Source organism: Schistocerca gregaria, chromosome 4 (genome assembly GCF_023897955.1).
Source record: "Schistocerca gregaria isolate iqSchGreg1 chromosome 4, iqSchGreg1.2, whole genome shotgun sequence".
Lineage (NCBI taxonomy): Eukaryota > Metazoa > Arthropoda > Insecta > Orthoptera > Acrididae > Schistocerca > Schistocerca gregaria.
In genome coordinates, this window is record NC_064923.1 from 613,627,206 (window position 1) to 613,648,220 (window position 21,015).

At 42.6% G+C, this 21,015-nt stretch overlaps 1 protein-coding gene across 1 annotated transcript in view; it reads right to left on the reverse strand.

The window, feature by feature from the left end:
• The window catches only part of LOC126365940 (solute carrier family 25 member 44), a 114,460-nt gene that overhangs the window by 40,655 nt on the left and 52,790 nt on the right, over positions 1 to 21,015 (reverse strand). Inside the window, exon 5 of the mRNA XM_050008714.1 lies at positions 337 to 464. Coding sequence (XP_049864671.1) covers positions 337 to 464 — 128 coding nt within the window. The remainder of the gene's footprint in view (positions 1 to 336; positions 465 to 21,015) is intronic.

The following is a 21,015-nucleotide window of genomic DNA, read 5'->3' on the forward strand; positions in this document are numbered from 1 at the left end:
CACACACACTACCACTGTCTCTGGCCACAGCTGCCAGAGACAGTGCTCATGTGTGAGTGGTAAACGTCTCCACTATTTGGTGAGTAGCAATCTATCCTATTCATAATATTACCATTATTCAATCCTGGATTTTCCATTGTTCATAGATAAATATAACTGTTGTAATAATTGAATAAGATAGTTACTCTTTTAGACATGCCATCACTATGTTTTTTGCTGACTCCATAATAACATAATAATAATGATAATAGTAATAATAATGATATTAATAATAATAATACACACTAATTACGTATCACATGAAATACATGAATAGACTGTAGTTTGGTGGTGTACCTGGAGACGAGCTCTAACTATGTCAAGAGGATTTGTTAACAAAGTAGTTGTAAAGCCTCCAAGAGTTCCAGACACACACTGTATGAACAAGTGTGAAACCCAAGCAGGAAACACAGAATGTAATTTATCTGAAACAGAACAGTTAGAATTGGACTGTTAATGATTAATTCACTGACAGGCAATATGTTTACACGATTTTAACCAACACAGTAAGGAGGTAACAACAATCTGTTCTTGACGATCAATTGGGGAAATAGCCAAGATGGCAAAATATTTCATATTTCAGATTATGAGCACTGTGTGGCTGGAGCGAGCAGCCGTTGTGTCCACACGCAGCCATTTACCAAGCTGCCAACTACAGCCAAACGGTGCTCATAATCTGAAGGTGGCTGTTTAAACTTGCCGAAACTGATCATTCTAATAATGAGATATTCTATGGTCTTCACAGTTTTTCTAATTGGTAATGTTTTCAATCAATATTTTTCTAATGTATTTTGTGAGAAAAGAAATGTAACTCATTGAATAGCAAAAAAAGGTCTTATGCCTACTTAAGAAGTGTGGTCACTGCATATCAGTTTCACTGAGATCACACAGGTTCAGTGCAAAGAGGAAACCACTATAACTTGGCAAAAACTGCACCTTGATATACACTACTGGCTATTAAAATCTCTACACCAAGAAGAAATGCAGATGATAAATGGGTATTCATTGGACAAATATATGATACTGGAACTGACATGTGATTACATTTTTATGAAATTTGGGTGCATAGATCCTGAGAAATCAGTACCCAGAACAACCACCTCTGGCCATAATAACAGCCTTGATACACCTGGACATTGAGTCAAACAGAGCTTGGATGGCGTGTACAGGTACAGCTGCCCAAGCGGCTTGAACACGATGCCACAGTTCATCAAGAGTAGTGACTGGCGTATTGTGACGAGCCAGTTTCTCAGCCACCACTGACCAGACGTTTTCAATTGATGAGAGATCTGGAGAATGTGCTGGCCAGGACAGCAGTCGAACATTTTCTGTATCCAGAAAGGCCCGTACAGGACCTGCAACATGTGGTCATGCATTATCCTGCTGAAATGTAGAGTTTTGCAGAGTTCGAATGAAGGGTAGAGCCAAGGGTCGTAGCACATCTGAAATGTAACGTCCACTGTTCAAAGTGCTGTCAATGCGAACAAGAGGTGACCGAGATGTGTAACCAACGGCACCCCATATCATCACACCAGGTGATACGCCAGTATGGCGATGTGTATGAGAAATCGGTTGGAAACTTTCCTCATGTCAGCATGATGCAGGCGTTGCCACTAGCGGCAACCTTGTGTAAATGCTCTTGAAAGCTGATCATTTGAATATCACAGCATCTTCTTCCTGTCGGTTAAATTTCATGTCTGTAGCGCATCATCTTCTTGGTGTAGCAATTTTAATGGCCAGTAGTGTATTTATTTATTTTGGATATATTTGGTGTGGGTTGCCTTAGCTACATAAGGCTGCAATGTGAATTTTTTTCCTTTAGTTTTTAACAGAGACATCACTTGCAAAATTCTAGTCAACAATTCTTTTAAAAATATCTTCTGCTGCTTTATGTCTACTGGAATTTATTATAGTAATTGTGTGTCCACTCCAAAGAGAAATCAAAGTTCATTTGTGACTTTACACAGTAAAATGGCCAGTGGTCACAAAAAAATTACCATGTTATATTTTTGTTATATAATTATGATTAAAAGTAAATTTGTGATTTACTAAGAATTTTATTATTAACAAGTTAAAATACTACTCTACAGAACATAACTTTCTGAATTTTTTTAAAAAAATATTATTAATGGGACTGGGGATAATGACTTACAGCTCTAATTCACTTTTCACCTTTTTTATAGAGATTTAGTAACTGAAAAATGGCCCCTGCTAGTGATGCATTGCATATTTCAAAAAAGGCTACCCTTGGAAATACAACACACTACATGAGCTTGTGTTTTTGTAAGAATTAATTTTTGTAATTTCAAAACACAAATTTTTTTGGAAGTTGTTCTTACAATTTCCTGCCTTGACTGTTTTGCCTGCCTGTTACTCAACATTTCCTCTATACATTGAGTCGCAATCCAACCTTTCCAGGATTTTGTCATTATTCCATCCTAAATTTTCCATTATTTCTTGTTAAATCTGACTTGATGAAGAATTTTCACAAAAACAGTTGAAAAACAAAGTGAGGCTTTCAATTGTCTGAAAGAAGTATTTCTGAAGATCAGTGAAAGTAGGTTGAATGAAGGTGTGTTCATCAAACCACAAATCAGAAAATTGATTGACTGATAAAACCACTGAAGCTGATATCACAAAACGTCAAGTTTCATGCTTAAACGTCTTTCAGAGCCATTTTTCATGGTTTTTTGGGGCACTGGAAGATAAGAGAATTAAGTTTCTATAGTGACTGTACAACTGGATAATTACAAAGAAATGGGACACACACACACACACAGTGCAGCTAATTGGGATTGGGGGGGGGGCAGGGGGGGGGGCAGAGGGGGGGGGGGGGGTTATGTGTACAAGGAAAAGTAGATGGGAAGCTTCCAGAGCACTTCGGGAGGTTTAACTAAGGGCTCTGAGACAGGCAGCAGACAGCAGGGAAGGATTCACAGGCACCATGGCCATTTCATGAGGCATGTGATGATAATGACAAGGAGGTGTGGGCTGGGAAAAGACGACAGGAAAGAGGAAATGAAGCCTGTTGGATACAGGTTAGAGTGCAATGGACCAGCAGAGATTGATGCCATGAGGATTACAAAAGCTAAGAATGTGGTACAAGGATAACTTCCATTTACATAGTTCAGAAAAGTTGGTGCTAGGCACAAGTATACAGATGGAGGCCCTTGAACTTGAGTATGTTGTACACTCAGCTGTGTATTCTACCACTAGGTGATCAACCCTACTTTTGGTACAGCTGAGCATGATAATTTGTCCTGATCAACTTCTGGTTGGTGGTCACACCCCATAAAATGCTGTGCAGAAATTGCAGCTTTCTAAGGTGGCTCTGTCTCTGATGTGACAGGTTAAGTCTGTGAGAGGACTAGAGTACGATGAGCTGGGTGAGTGATTGGGCAGGCATTGCACCTTCATCTTCCACACAGTTATGACCCCGGAGGTAAGAGGTTACGAGTGGGAGTGGCATGAGGATAGACCAGGGTCTTGTGTAGGTTGAGTGGGCAGCAGAATACCAGTTTACAAGTGGTGGGAAGAACGAGGTGTAGGATGTCCCTCATTTCTGGGCATCACCATCTCTTAACGAAGATTTATTCAGAACCTGCACATACAAGAGTGCAGAGCAAACTGCCTCCAGCCAGAACACATATGGTATATATACAGCTACAGAACATTCCAGTACAATGATTCTTGCAATATGTGGATACTTCTAGAATGTACTCGAACCAAATACAGAAATTAAAATGTTTCAGATCAGGTGAGTTTTGAACTCACAACCCTCTATGCAACAATCTACTATCATAACCACTAAACTACGGTGACTGCTCTACTCAGGTTCTTCTGCGACATTGCTCCCTCCTTAAGAGAACAGCGTCTTGGTGCTACATTCTTCTAGTCCGGGAACAAGTCATCGGTCCTGCATACTCTGACTCCTGATGACTGATGTTCGCCCCTAGCAGTGATCTTCTTAGAATTTCCCTTGCCGCTACATTCTTCATTACCTTTACACTTGCTGCCTGTCACTGGAGCTTCAAATTTACCCTGTGTTGCAGGATCCTTATAGTGCTTCATTCGAAGGATGTGGACCGTATCTCTGATCTTTTGTCATCTTGTGTTGGGATCGAAATCTTCAACTTCATAAGTAACATCAGATAACTGTCTCGCAACCTTATAAGGTCCAAAGTAGTGCCTGAGGAGCTTCTCAGAGAGACGAACCATCCGAACTAGATTGAAGATCCAGACGAAGTCACCAGGCTGGTAGACAACAGGACAGTGTCTCGTGTCATACTTTCGGTGATCGTCAAGCTAACTGCTGAGCTTCCTCAGCTCTGGTTAACACCTGGCCAATGTAGTCGTCATCCATGCCATCAGGATGTAACGGAAACACAGTGTCCGCCATCATCATCGCCTCACGCCCATGCACCATGAAAAATGGCTTAAATCCTGTGGTGTCTTGTTTGGCGGTGTTGTAGGCAAATGTCACGAAAGGTAGCACCTCATCCCAGCTGCTCTGCACAACACTGATGAACATTGATAGCATGTCAGCCAAGGTCTTATTAAGGCGTTCAGTAAGCCTGTTAGTTTGCGGATGGTATGCAGTCGTCATGTGATGAGTAATGTTGCACCAACGGTTTATCACTGTTACAAGATTTGATTGAAAAATTTTCCCTCAATCTGTAATTAATGACCTTGCGGCACAATGTTTTAATACAATGTCTTCTATGATGAATCTGGCTGCCTTGAATGCTTCAGCTGGTTTCACAGCTTTTGTAATGGCATAGCGCATCACATAATCAGTGCAAACAACGATCCATCTACTGCCACTAGCAGACGTTTGAAATTGTTGGAGGAGGTCAATCCCAACACGCGTTTTGGCTGATGGAATTGGTATGAGTCAACCAGGTGGTTTCTGAGGAACTGCCTTTCTCCTCTGACACTTTCAACAGTGAAACACATAGTGAAGGGCACTCCTAAATAAACCTGGCCGCAAAAATCTCTTATGGATCCTGTTGTATGTCTTAATAAACCTTAAATGTCCTGCTTCAGATGTGTCATGGAATTTCTGTGGAACATCTAAGCGCATGTGTTCAGGAATCACTGGCAGCCACTTCTTTCCAATCAGATCAAAGTTTTTCTTGCAAAGTATTCCATTGACTACCTTAAATTGTCTTTTCACATCCTCTGACCGATTTAAGGCAAGCATAATTTGAGATATCTTGGTATCCTACTTCTGCTCAGCAGAGAGATCCTGGAGTGCAGCAGGACAGTCACTATCTTCATCAAAGTTTTGATGGTCTTTCACAGGTTTTCTTGAGAGACAGTCGGCATCTTGGTGTTTTCTTCCGCTTTTGTACACTATGGTAATGTCATACTCTTTAAGATGTAGTGCCCACATTGTGAGTCGTCCTGTTGGATCCTTAAGACCTGTCAACCATCAAAGTGAATGATGGTCTGTAACAACTGTGAATGGCCTTCCATAGGGATACTGTCAAAATTTGCACATGGCCCACATCACAGCAAGACATTCTCTTTCGGTAGTTGAGTAGTTCCTCTCAGCTTTTGTACGTGTCCTAGAAGCACAGGCTATAACCTTCTCTTTTCCATCCAAAATCTGCACCAGAACAGCACCGATCCCATATCCACTGGCATCTGTGTGTAGTTCTGTAGGTGCACACTCATCATACAAAGTACAGGGCCAGTCGTCAGAGTTTTTCGCAGCACATCAAAAGAATCTTGTTCAGCACCACCCAAGATAAATTTAGCGCCAGCTCTTAACAACTTTTGGAGTGGCCTACCTTTGAAACAAAAGTCTTTGATAAAACAACGATAATATGAACACAGTTCGAGGAAGCTTCCCACATCTCTGATACTTTGAGGAACAGGAAATTCCATTACAACTCTCACCTTTTCTGGGCCTGGCTGCACAAGATGCCCAAGTATTTTGATTTCTTTTGCTCCAAAGAGACACTTTCTTGGATTAAGTTCCAGTCTGATTTGTAGGAGACACTTAAGAATGACCCTCAGTCTTTTTGTGTGCTCATCAAATGTCTCTAAGAACACTATAATGTCATCTAAATAACAAAGACACATAGTCCACTTCAGGTACCTTAGAAGATATCCATCATTCGTTAAAAAGATGCTGGTGCATTACACAAACCAAACAGCATTACGTTAAACTCATACAGGCCCTCAGGGGTGAAGGATGCACTTTTCTCAAAATCAGTCTCATCTACTTCAATTTGCCAGTATCCCAAGTATATGTCCATGGTTGCAAAAATCTTAGCCCCCTTCAGACAATCTAGTGTATCATCAATTCGTGAAAGAGGGTAAATGTCCTTTTTAGTTATCTTATTAAGCTTTGTGTAATCAACACAAAAGTGCCAACTGCCATCCTCCTTCCTGATGAGAACCACTGGTGATGACCATGGGCTCTCGTAGGCTGAATGTCATTCTTCTTCATTTTCTCTACCTTGTCGCAAATTATTCGACGTTCCATTGCTGACACACAGTGTGCTCTCTGGCTTATTGGTTGATGGTCTCCAGTGCTAATCCGGTGCTCCACCATCAATACGTCTAATTTGCTCTTCACCTGTAGATTGAAGCGTTCAGAGAACTCTTGAAGAATGGCAAGTAGCTTTTTCTGCTGTTCCTTAGTGAGATGTGGTGATAATCGAGATGGAAGATCTTGTCTCGTAGTGGTAGCGCTAATTTCACCCACTGATTCAGCACGGGAGGTTTCTCTGATGGTCAGCTGTTCTGCAATTAATGGCTCAGCGTTTGCTACACACGTGTCTTGGAAGGATCTGCAGTTCTCAGCAACAAATAACTATCCACAATTCACTGAATCCATTCTTAAACGAGATGACAGAAGCTGGGATGACCAAGTTATTCTTCAGTGGTATGCTTCTCTTACATTCTGCTACAAGATCCATGGGTTGATGCATGGCATGACACACGACAGCTACCTTTCTAGCACTGACCGCAGGAATGATCACTTCATCCAACACACAGTCTCCACACACTCAGATGCGAATCTTCCTGTCCACAGTATCTCATCTCGTCTAGCATAATCTTCAAGCGACCACAAACTATAATACCTTGAGAAGCTTTTTCCGACAATGACGTCATGACTACTCTCTTGTAAGACGATGAATTCTAAGGGCTGTGTATTGCCACTTACACCCACATGAATGAGGCATCTTCCTGTAGGTTTCATGTATTTCCCATTAGCCACCTTCAGCAGAAATGTTTTGTTGTCGACGAATACAGTTTTCTGCAACTGGCGAAGATACATCTCCGAAATGACTGAATATGATACTCCAGAGTCCACAAGAGCTTGGGCATCCATGAGGATATTGACGTAGTATCGTATCATTTTTGTAGTGATTGACGGCAGAGGATTTTTCTCTTTGGCGGCCTCACCTCCAAGGAAGGTTGCACCCTTTAGTTTCCCAGGTTGCGGCAGCTAGGTGATCGGCAGGAGCTTCTAAACAGCGATGGTGGCCTTGGCTGGCATGTTGGAGAGCATCCTCTCCAGCACCTAGCTTGTGGCGATGGTGACCTATTTCGTCCTGTACCCACCTCTTCTTGTTCATCTTCATTGTCCTGGAGTTGGCGTCTTCAAAGATCATTCTGTTGTCTTCTGGCATGGGCGTCATCAAATATCCACCACCTTTCTCGACAATAGTGCACCACATGTCCCGGTTGTCCGCAGCGGAAACATATTGGTTGATTATCCTGGGTTCTCCAGACATCAGTCTTTCTTGGTGCCCAAACAGGTCCCTCATGTAAGAACGTAACTTTGCCTGGGTTCTCGACTTTTTCACTGTTTTAATGGGAAATGAAGGACGAGAGATTGGGTTCAATGTCTGTTCCACTTCCTTATGACCTCTTAGTTTTTTGCTCAGCGTGCAATCCAAGTGCCTTCTGAACTTCCTCTATCACTATCTGACAAAGAACACTTGTGAAATCAGTTTCTTCCTCCATCACAGACATCAATACGACGTCTGGAAGCATTCAAACTTCTTGCATGTAATTCTTTTTTGATGCATTGTCTCGATATACTGGCACAATATTATGAAGCCTGCTGTCCAAACCTCCTTTAGGAGTAGGGCTTGATACGAGGGTCACTCCAAAAGGAATGTACACTATTTTTTTTTAATCCATCTTTTATTCTACATGTATGAAAATTTTACAGTGTGTAGATACATCATTTAGGAACAATATTTTTATTTCTCCACATAATTTTCATCCCTCTCAACTGCCTTACGCCATCTTGGCACCAGCGCCTGTATACCCACATGGTAAAATTCTAGACCAACCTACTGGAGTCACTGTTTGGCAGTGTGCACAAGGTAGTCCCCATCTTCAAACCTTGTTCGATGAAGAGAGTCTTTCAGTTTCCCAAAGAGATGATAGTCACATAGACCCAGGTCAGGACTGTAAGGCGGGTGTTTCAGTGTTGTCCATCCGAGTTTTATGATTGCTTCCATGGTTTTTTGACTAACATGTGGCCGTGCATTGTCGTACAACAACAAAACATCCTGCTTTTGCCAATGTGGTTGAACACGACTCAGTCGAACTTGAAGTTTCTTCAGTGTTGTCACATATGCATTAGAATTTATGGTGGTTCCAATTGGCATGATGTCCACAAGCAAGAGTCTTTAGGAATCGAAAAACACCGTAGCCATAACTTTTCCAGCAGAAGGTGTGGTTTTGAATTTTTTTTCTTGGGTGAATTTGCATGACGCCACTCCATTGATTGCCTCTGTCTCTGGTGAAAAATGATGGAGCCATGTTTCATCACCTGTCACAATTCTTCCAAGGAATATTCTCCACCATTCTCGTACTGTTCCAAAAGTTTGCTGCACACCATTTTTCTTGTTTCTTTGTGAGCCACTGTCAACATCCTGGGAATCCACCTGGCACAAACCCTTTTTAACGCCAACACTTTCAGTATTCTGCAAACACTTCCTTCCCCTGTCCCAAAGTAGCATGACAATTCGTTCACTGTAATGCGTCTGTCAGCAGTCACCAGTTCGTTAACTCTCTGCACATTGTCTGGAGTGTATGCAGTACAAGGCCTGCCACTGCGAGGACAATCCTCAATATTGCCGTGCCCACTTTCATCATGTAACCTGCTTGCCCATTGACTAACTGTACTGCAATCGACAGCAGCATCTCCATAGACTTTTTTCAATCTCTTGTGGATGTTTCCCACTGTCTCATTTTCACAGCACTGGAATTCCATGGCAGCACGTTGCTTCTGACGAACATCAAGTGTAGCAGCCATCTTGAAGACACGCTGTGACGGCGCCACTCACGGGAACAGGTTGAACTAAGTTTGGAAACAAGTGGGAAGCATGTATCTACACACTGTAGAACTTTCACACATGCAGAATAAAAACTATATTTTTACAAAAATAGTGTGCATTTGTTTTGGCGTGACCCTCGTACATGACCTCAGCAACACCCTTCATCAGATGTGCAACCTTATCTTCCTCCTCCATTCGATGATCCACTATTTTACACAGTTCCAAGATGTCTTGAATGTAGGATGCTGTTGATTCTCCTGGATGCTGTACCCTGCACTTTAATTTACCTTCAGCCTTGCACTTCTGTCACGTGCCGCCGAAATACTACAGTTCTGCTTGGAATACTTCCCAGCTTGTGGACTTCTTCACATTGTTCTCATACCATAGCTTTGCAGTGCCCTCCAAGTAGAAAAATATTTTAGCCAAACACATGGTGTCATCTCTTTTGTTAAATTTGGCTAAACGCTAATATACCTTCAGACACTTGTTTGTATCTTGGCCATCGTCACCAGAGAACCTGGAAGGATGTCTCATGTGGTGGCACACTACGTCCTCTACTTCTTCCGTCTCAGGTGGATTGCAATCTGTTGAATATGGCTCGAACTTGGGTTTCTCGCCACGTAAACAGTGGCTCCTTCGTGGCCTGATGGGAGCCACTGTGTCGTCTATAATGTGCGGTATGATAAGTTCCAATACTGAGTGTCTCCACCAGAATAATGTTGTGTAGAGGAAGGTGTAAATAGATGAATGACTAACACAAACTTCACTTAATGAAAGTTTATACAGCACTTGCATATACAAGAGCGCAGAGCTAACTGCCTACGGCCAGAACACATGTGGTATATATACACCTACAGATCATTCCGGTACAATGATTCTTGCCATTTGTGGATACTTCTAGAATGTACTCGAACCAAAGATAGAAATTAAAATGCTTCATTCCAGGTGAATTTTGAACTCGTGACCCTTCGTGCAACCATCTAGTATCCTAACCACTACACTATAGTGACTGCTCTACTTCGCTGCTTCTGCAACAATATTATTACATGCATCGAATTATTTTTACAATTAATTTCTTTCTGGGACTTGATTCTGTAAACTGGCTCGCCTATCTTTGTTTAATATTGGTAAACATTTTTGGAATACAGTGATCAATAGATTATTATATTTTGACTAAAGTACAGTCTTGATCACACCATTTATGTCTCAATGACATAGGTAACCAGTTTCGGTTATTTTTACATGACCATAATCACACCCATGGCTTCCTTAGGATGGTAGGCAGAGCTCTCCTCAGCTGCTACGAAGTCAACTGATTTGACATTCCGAAAGATTCTAGAGGTAAAAGCACTGACTGGCACCAATGTGTACTCAAATTTGGAGATTTCTCGAAGACTAGGCATGTCATAATCATTTGTAAGCATGTAAAGAAGAAAAATTATTTTGGAGAAGACATAGTCCCTCAAAGGAAGGATTGGAGTGGCAGAAAACCAGTATTTTCACCAAGATCTGAGTGCACATTGGAAAAGATACGCAGTGAGAACCAATTTGCTTGCCAAAAGAAATTAAAATGAAATTAGAACACAGTGGCACTACTGCATCTGAAAGAACTGTAGGACACAAACTTTCACAAATGAACTACAAGGCTCACAGTACCTACCCAAAAGTCTAAATTAACAGCTATGATGACAAAATGTCCGGCATGGGCAAAGGAGGGCAAGCCTAGAGATCTGGACTTCTGGAAATCGGGAAGTATCATTACATTGGGCAGAACTTGCCTTCATACAGTAGTGATGCATAAATTTTTCTGAGTACGAGGCTAATCCTAAATCAAATCTTTATAGTTTTTTTCATTTAGTTTCAGGTTTGGTTTAGTGATGAGTCAAACTTTGACATTTTGGTAGATAAATTGCAGTATGCATAAAAAAGCCCTGGTGAAAAGTACTATCCCAATATGTTGTTGTTGTTGTTGTTGTTGTTGTTCTTATCTTCAGTCCTGAGATTGGTTTGATGCAGCTCTCCATGCTACTCTATCCTGTGCAAGCTACTTCATCTCCCAGTACCTACTGCAACCCACATCCTTCTGAATCTGCTTAGTGTATTCATCTCTTGGTCTCCCTCTACGATTTTTACCCTCCACGCTGCCCTCCAATACTAAATTGGTGATGCCTTGATGCTTCAGAACATGTCCTACCAACCGATCCCTTCTTCTGGTCAAGTTGTGCCACAAACTCCTCTTCTCCCCAATCCTATTCAATACCTTCTCATTAGTTACATGATCTATCCACCTTATCTTCAGCATTCTTCTGTAACACCACATTTCGAAAGCTTCTATTCTCTTCTCGTCCAAACTATTTATCGTCCCTGTTTCACTTCCATATATGGCTACACTCCATACGACTTCCTGACATTTAAATCTATACTCGATGTTAACAAATTTCTCTTCTTCAGAAACGCTTTCCTCGCCATTGCCAGTCTACATTTTATATCCTCTCTACTTCGACCATCATCAGTTATTTTGCTCCCCAAATAGCAAAACTCCTTCACTACTTTAAGAGTCTCATTTCCTCATCTAATTCCCTCAGCATCACCTGACTTAATTCGACTATATTCCATTATTCTCATTTTGCTTTTGTTGATGTTCATCTTATATCCTCCTTTCAAGACACTTTCCTTTCCATTCAACTGCTCTTCCAAGTCCTTTGCTATCTCTGACAGAATTACAATGCCATTGACGAATCTCAAAGTTTTTATTTCTTATCCATGGATTTTAATACCTACTCCAAATTTTTCTTTTGCTTCCTTTACTGCTTGCTCAATATACAGATTAAATAACATTGGGGAGAGGCTACAACCCTGCCTCACTCCCTTCCCAACCACTGCTTCCCTTTCATGTCCCTCGACTCTTATAACTGCCATCTGGTTTCTGTACAAATTGTAAATAGCCTTTCACTCCCAGTATTTTACCCCTGCTACCTTTAGAATTTGAAAGAGAGTATTCCAGTCAACATTGTCAAAAGCTTTATCTAAGTCTACAAATCCTAGAAACGTAGGTTTGCCTTTCCTTAATCTTTCTTCTAAGATAAGTCGTAAGGTCAGTATTGCCTCATGTGTTCCAGTATTTCTACGGAATCCTAACTGATCTTCCCCGAGGTCGGCTTCTACTAATTTTTCCATTCCTCTGTAAAGAATTCGTGTTAGTATTTTGCAGCTGTGGCTTACTAAACTGATTGTTCGGTAATTTTCACATCTGTCAACACCTGCTTTCTTTGGGATTGGAATTATTATATTCTTCTTGAAGTCTGAGGGTATTTCGCCTGTTTCATACATCTTGCTCACCAGATGGTACAGTTTCGTCAGGACTGGCTCTCCCAAGGCTGTCAGTAGTTCTAATGGAATGTTGTCTATTCCGGGGGCCTTGTTTCGACTCGGGTCTTTCAGTGCTCTGTCATACTCTACACGCAGTATTGTATCTCCCATTTCATCTTCATCTACATCCTCTTCCATTTCCATAATATTGTCCTCAAGTACATCGCCCTTGTATAGACCCTCTATATACTCCTTCCACCTTTCTGCTTTCCCCTCTTAGCTTAGAACTGGGTTTCCATCTGAGCTCTTGATGTTCATACAAGTGGTTCTCTAATCTTGAAAGGTCTCTTTAATTTTCCTGTAGACAGTATCTATATTACCCCTAGTGAGATAAGCCTCTACATCCTTACATTTGTCCTCTAGCCATCCCTGCTTAGCCATTTTGCACTTCCTGTCGATCTCATTTCTGAGACGTTTGTATTCCTTTTTGCCTGCTTCATTTACTGCATTTTTATACTTTCTCCTTTCTTCAATTAAATTCAATATTTCTTCTGTTACCCAAGGATTTCTAGCAGCCCTCATCTTTTTACCTACTTGATCCTCTGCTACTTCACTATTTCATCCCTCAGAGCTACCCATTCTTCTTCTTCTGCATTTCTTTCCCCCATTTCTGTCAATTGTTCCCTTATGCTCTCCCTGAAACTCTGTACAACCTCTGGTTTGGTCAGTTTATCCAGGTCCCATCTCCTTAATTTCCCACCTTTTTGAAGTTTCTTCAGTTTTAATCTACAGTTCGTAACCAATAAATTGTGGTCAGAGTCCACATCTGCCCCTCAGAAATGCCTTACAATTTAAAACCTGGTTCCTAAATCTCTGTCTTACCATTATATAATCTATCTGATACCTTTAGTATCTCCAGGGTTCTTCCATGTATACAACCTTCTTTTATGATTCTTGAACCAAGTGTTAGCTATAATTAAGTTATGCTCTGTGAAAAATACTACCAGACGGCTTCCTATTTCATTTCTTAGCCCCAATCCATATTCACCTACTACATTTCCTTCTCTCTCTTTTCCTACTACCAAATTCCAGTCACCCATGACTATTAAATTTTCGTCTCTCTTCACTACCTGAATAATTTCTTTCATCTCATCATACATTTCTTCAATTTCTTCGTCATCTGCAGAGCTAGTTGGCATATAAACTTGTACTACTGTAGTAGGCATGGGCTTCGTGTCTATCTTGGCCACAATAATACGTTCACTATGCTGTTTGTAGTAGCTTACCCGCACTCCTATCTTTTTATTCAGTATTAAACCTACTCCTGCATTACCCCTATTTGATTTTGTATTTATAACCCTGTATTCACCTGTCACCGAATTTCACGAATTCCCTCTATATCTAACTTAACCTATCCATTTCCCTTTTTAAATTTTCTAACCTACCTGCCCGATTAAGGGATCTGACTTCCACACTCCGATCCGTAGAACGCCAGTTTTCTTTCTCCTGATAACGGCATCCTCTTGAGTAGTCCCCACCCGGAGATCCGAATGGGGGACTATTTTACCTCCAGAATATTTTACCCAAGAGGATGCCATCATCATTTAATCATACAGTAAAGCTACAGGCCCTCGGGAAAAATTACGGCCGTAGTTTCCCCTTGCTTTCAGCCGTTCACAGTACGAGCACAGCAAGGCCGTTTTGGTTATTGTTACAAGGCCATATCAGTCAATCATCCAGACTGTTGCCCTTGCAACTACTGAGAAGGCTGCTGCCCCTCTTCAGGAACCACACGTTTGTCTGGCCTCTCAACAGATACCCCTCCATTGTGGTTGTACCTATGGTACGGCTATCTGTATCGCTGAGGCGCTTAAGCCTCCCACCAACGACAGGGTCCATGGTTCATGATTGGGGAGGGGGGGGGGGCAATATATCAATATATGTGCAGATTGTAAAACGTATCACTGAAGCCATTACATGGTCCGTCATCAGTACCAAAGGCACAAGACGTCTGTACTTCGTTTAGGCAACAACACGGCAATACCAGTACAAGGATGTGCTAAGAAGAACGTTACCACTTTAAAAAAAAAGTTCGCTAAAAGCAGCTGGATTGATGAGGTTAAAGGCACCAAACCAGAAGACCATCTGTCACTTAATCCTTTGTGTGTCAATACAAGACTAGTCCCCAGAAGAGGAAGTATTCAAAAGAGAAATCCCAACAGACTTGAATGTATCAAAGAATCAAGAAAGCCAACAGACAGAATCAAGCAGAAACAAGATGGATAAAAGGGTGAAGGTGGGGAAGTTACCCCATTTAGAAAGCAGCTGGAGGTCCTCAGGACAAATTATGCAGCCAGAGACATGCTCTCTCCATGTGACCAGTGCTTCCACATTCTCTATTTCCACAAGAAAACTAGCTACACAAACAAGATAAAATCTCAGGAAAGATAACAATGACTATGGGTCTGTCAACTAATGACAGAGGTAAAAGAATAACAAGAATTAGGAAGGTTGGTAGAGCAGGAGCCAGACCGGACCATCAAGCAAGCAAGCTATGTGCCTCTCGGGGTCAGAGCAGGTGATGGGGCACCCCACCAATCCCTTAATCGGCCAACAAGGGTAATGTATCATACATCACAGAGAGGAATGAAAACCACTTTCACAGGTAAAAATGGAAAACCAAATCAGTCACTTTGGCGTCAACCGTTAGCACCGGAGGTAGCATGTCAGCAAGTTTAAGGTTTCGTTGTAAGGTGGCCAAATTAGAGCAATCCAAAAGGACGAAGGCCACTGTGAGACACACATCACACTGACAGTATGGTGGATCCTCACATTGGAGGACGTGGCCTTAGGTCACCGAAGTGTGGCCAATGTGACGCTGAAAGAACAGTACATTCCCATTAAGAACCCTGGAGGAAAGACTGCCACAAGATCGTGGCCTCCTCTACGCTTGGAGGAACAGAGGTACACCAATTTGCATTCCAAGCCTCCAACAAAAAAATGTCAGCTTAGAGTTGATAGAAGGTCAGATTTAAATACCTCCATCTCCAAAGTTGGCATCCTAGTAGCTAACTTGGCTAACCGGTCAGCATGTTCATTCCCTGGGACCGCAATGTGACCAGGGGTCCATACAAAGATGATCAACAGTCCAGTGTAAGTGGAGGTCACACAGGATATCCAAGATAATCACAACGACCATGTGTCAAGAGTAGCACTGGTTACAGCCTGAAGACTACTCTAGGAATCAATGTCAATTAAGAACAACTTGCCACTGCAAGAACGAAGGTGGCTGAGTACTCAAACAATGGTCACCAATTCTGCAGTGAATACACTGCATCCACTCAGCAGGAAGTGTAGTTCATTGTATCTTGCAAACATGTAGGCAAAACTGGGTTCATCTGTTGGTCACAGAACCATTAGCATATACCATGTCTGAGCCAGGAAATGCATCAAGGACATCCAGGAAAAGACAGTGAGATACCATAGAGTCTCCGAGTCTTTTGGTCCAAACGAGAAGTCGAGGTAGAGCCAAGGACGGGGTACACACCATAGCGGCGCACATGGTTTCTTCCTGATAAGTGGGGAAAAATAGAATTCAGATCACAGACACTATGCAAACTGTGATCACGATGTCAGACCTTGGCTTCTGTTGTGAGAGATAGATCTCCCTACCAGGAAAAAGGGTACAGTACTTCAGATGCTGAGGGGAGCTGCAAACAAGTACAGCACAATTGAGTAACTGTTGTTGGCACCTGATCTGTAGTGGTGGGACCCCAGCCTCTGGGAATAGGCTGTTCACAGAGCTAGCTCAAAAGCCTCTTGTGGAAAGTCAGACCACACCGTGTTGTATCGGGTCCAGTGATCACAATGCTGAGGCAAGAGCTGAACCATATGCCCGACCTGCATAATCAAGACAAGACAGGATCAGGGCTTTGTAAAGCCGTAGAAGGGTAGAGTTGTTTGAACTCCAGCTGATGTTAAGGAGGCAGCACAGTGTGTCCAGCACCTTTCATTAAAGTGGCAAAGATGGGGAAGCCACAACAACTGGGCATAGAGGACGAGTCCCAAACAGCAGTTAAGTCTCCACCCCATTAAGTAAGTGGTCATTGAAGTAAAATTATTGTTGTGGATTAACAGTACAATCTCTACATAAGTGCAAGAAACAAGTCCTGGGGGCTGAAAACAGAGCTGTGGGTGAGGGCCTTTTGAATGGCACCCTGCAGTCGGTGCTACCAAGAACCCCACTAGAGAAGCACCAACAACCCCACCAGAGAAGCACTAGTGAAAGCAAAAATTGTCAGTGTACAAGAATGGTGATAATGAAGACCCCTCAGCTGCTGCAATACCACTTATGGCCACTAGAAAGAGAAGGACACTCTTGGATATTGGGGAGTACTATGGGAAGCACCAACTTGAACCCAGAAAGCATGGCATGACAAGAAGTTCTGAACAAAAATCTGAAGAAGCCTCAGAGTCATCACTCGTGAAACGTGGCGAGGATGTGGTGTGGTAAGCCTCCTGCAGGTCGAAGGAGACAGCAATAACATGTTGATGTTGGTCAAAAGCTGTCTCAGTGGTAGACTCCAAGCAAACCAACTTATCAGCAGTGAAATGGCTTTGGCAAATACAGCCCTGGGATGGAACCAGAAGGCCCTGAAGCTCAAAGAGCCAGCACAGCTGCCATTTCACCATGGATTTGAGTAACTTACAGAGAACATTGGTCAGATTAACTGGTAGATAGCTGCTCACCTGTAGGGGGTGTTTACAAAGTTTCAGTACCAGGAAGATGATGCTGTCTCACCATTGAAATAGATCTCACTCTTGCTCTAGATAGTACTGAAGATGGTAAAGAGATGATGCTGGCAATCCACTGATAGGTATTTGAGCATTTAGTTGTGGATGCGGTCTGGCTCTGGAGCTGTATCAGTGGAAAGGGCTGGTGTACTGAAAAATTCCCACTCTATAAATGGAGTATTGTGTGGCTCCAGGTGGCATGTAGTGGAAGACAAATGCACTGCACCCACTGTTGAGGGCATGAGAGGCAGGATGACAGTTCTCAGAGTGGCTTGAGCATAACGCAGAGCGAAATGTTCTGCAGCAGTATCTGGACCAGTGAAGACAGCACCATCAAGCAAAAACCAGGTACACCTGCAAGGGACTGGTATCCGTACATGCATCTGATCTTTGTCCAAATCTGCCAACGAGGAGTACGTGGTCCAATAATTGAAACATACCATCTCACCATTCTTGCTTCCATCATTTTATTATGTGGCAGACCTGGGCACGGAGCCATGTAAAGGCACTGATTGATGTTATGGTGTTGGAAAGCCCGCCTGTGACATCTAACGGCCTCGATGACTTCTGATGTCCACCAAGGTACTGTCTTCTGATGAGGGAATCCCAAATAATAGGGGATCACTAAGTCGGCTGCCGATAAAATGGCTGCTGTTCCACTCTGGACATCCAGCGGCATTACCTCCATGTAGCGTGGACATTGTAAGCCAACACATTGCCCTCAAAGATCAAGATGAAGGCCTCAGCAGAAATGCTGTAGTCCTTTGGCCCCTATGGACACAATGGACAAAACATACACCCTGTTGCTCCAAGTTGGCACGATGCTCATCCTCAGACTGTAGAAGATCACAATGGAAAACGATGCCTGGTACCCTACTTAAGACTATTATTACGAACGGCAGTCACAGGAATATCACCCAGCTTATCACAAGTGAGCAATGCCCTTGTCTGGGCAGGGAATGCTGTTTTAATCAAAACTGAGCCTATCTTCATTTTGGAGATGGCTGCAACTTCCCCAATCGTGTCCTCTATATTCTCTATAAAGATAAAGGCTTTGTGGTCAAAAAGAATCACCATATGTCCTCTATATTCCCTAGAAAGATAAAGGCTTTGTGGTCAAAAAGAATCCCCATCTGTCCTTTAACAAACCAGGTATTGGGGGAAGTATTTCTCGGCTTGTCACTTAGCCCTACATTCGTCCCACAGTGTAGACCAGGAAGGGAACATTCTGGGGTCATCTCTCTCTTTGTTTAATGAATTATTCCCTTCTGAAAAGACTTCTGGGGCCATATGAAAACTAGTGGGAGAAAGCTTCATCTGCTTCATTGCAAGCCATCCACTATTGTGCCACTCACTCCAAATGGGGGCTCTCCCCATGGGTGCCACCCAGCCTCAGCAACTGCTACGAGGCCAGTAAACTGTTGTTCGGAGTCCCCATGATTCAGTTACAATGGGCACATACTCTTTGGCATCCAGGGGGAGTTTGCAGTTCAGAGGAGGGCATTAAACAGACATGGGAGATGGGCAAATGGAAGCATAAGTGGTTGTTCAGGGAACTAAGGATAATAGGGTGAACATTTGGGGAATAAAAAGACTGGAAGAAATAATGGTGAGGGATGTAGGATAGTACTGCACAGTGAGAAAAATCTATCACACATTATATCATTGTGCAAGGGAGAAAGAAAAAAGAACAGATGTAAGGTTATGATGGGAGCAATGTGTGTGGTGAGGTGGGTTGATCTGAAGAAGAAATGTAGTAATTTGTTGCTTGGATAACGTTTAACTGCAATCTGGCCTTCAGGTAGTTTGTAGAACAGAATTCACTACAGTCAAAGCAACCGCAGGTGGTGTTGCAAAAGTCACACATGACCACACTGGACATTGATCTCCACTAATCTGACAGCTCCATCCATATCTCTGTCCATAGCAAGCCCACTAACAACCATTACTTGCATTTTGACAGCTGTCAACCTTTCCACGCCATAAATTAGCTCCCCATCAGCTTGGTCAACCTTTGACTGCAAACTTGCAGTAAGGAATTGACTTTCCCAGTAGGCTGAACATCTCACAAAGGGCTTTATGGAAAAGATGCTTTCCCCAAAATGTAGCGTGCAAACAAACTTCCCGCACCATATCTTCAATATCCTAAATCCTTGCACCACCCACAAGAACCAACTACAAAAGAGAGGCCCCTCTCATGATCTAGTATCATCTCAGACCTAAGCAACTGAACCACATCCTCTGCCAGGGCTACGACTATCTATGATAATGCCCAGAAATGAGGGAGATCCTACCCATTGTTCTTCCCACCCCTCCTAAAATGGTATTTTGCTACCCACCCAAATGACACATCATCTTGGTGGATCCCTATGCCACCCAGAGTGGAAGACCCAGATGCAAGGGCACCCCATTTACCCATCCAGCACATCCCACTATCATCCTGTTACAGGCTTATCCTATCCTATCACATGCAGGGCCACCTGTGAAAGCAGACATGTCATGTACCAGCTGTGCTGCAATTTCTGCACAGTATTTCATGCAAACATGTTCACAGACCAGCTGCCATTCCGAATGAATGGCCACTATCAAATTTTGGCCAAAAACTGACTACCCAGTGGCAGAACACAAGATCGAGTTCAACGGCTGCTTCACAATCCATGCCATCTGGATCCTTCCCCACAGCACCAGCTTTTCTGAACTATGCATATGGGAATTATCCTTGCAATATATACTTCACTCCCATAACCCTCCTGATCTTAACCTCTGCTAACACCACAAGAGTCTTCCCTTTGTCTGTCCTGTCACCCCAATGCAACCGACAAATCCAAGTCATTGTCAGAGTACACCAGAAGAACTCATTGCAAACTGCTACTACCTGCTACCTACATTACATCTGAAAGCAGTCTCAGTCTTCCCATCAACTCATACAGTTACTGTTCTCTCTCGAATCTGAAGGCTGTAAATGATCATTTTCTTTACAATGTACCATGGTGGTATGAAGACACTCAAAACGAGTTTTATACGGGATACTTGTTGTACTAAGTCAGTGAAGTACCGCAACTTGGTCTATAAAAACCACCTAAGCTACAGCATGTAGCACCCTTTGCACAAGGTTTTCAATATTCTCTTGGCAATCTACTCATATGTTCAAATTAGTCATGTTGTTGTGGTCTTCAGTCCAGAGACTGGTTTGATGCAGCTCTCCATGCTACTCTATCCTGTGCAAGCTGCTTCATCTCCCAGTACCTACTGCAAACTACATCCTTCTGAATCTGTTTAGTGTATTCTTCTCTTGGTCTACCTCTACGATTTTTACCCTCCACGCTGCCCTCCCATACTAAATTGGTGATCCCTCGATGTCTCAGATCATATCCTACCAACCGATCCCTTCTTCTAGTCAAGTTGTGCCACAAGCTCCTCTTCTCCCCAATTCTATTCAATACCTCCTTATCTTCAGCATTCTTCTGCAGCACCACATTTCGAAAGCTTCTATGCTCTTCTTGTCTAAGCTATTTATCGTCCACATTTCACTTCCATACATGGTCATAGAGAAACAAAG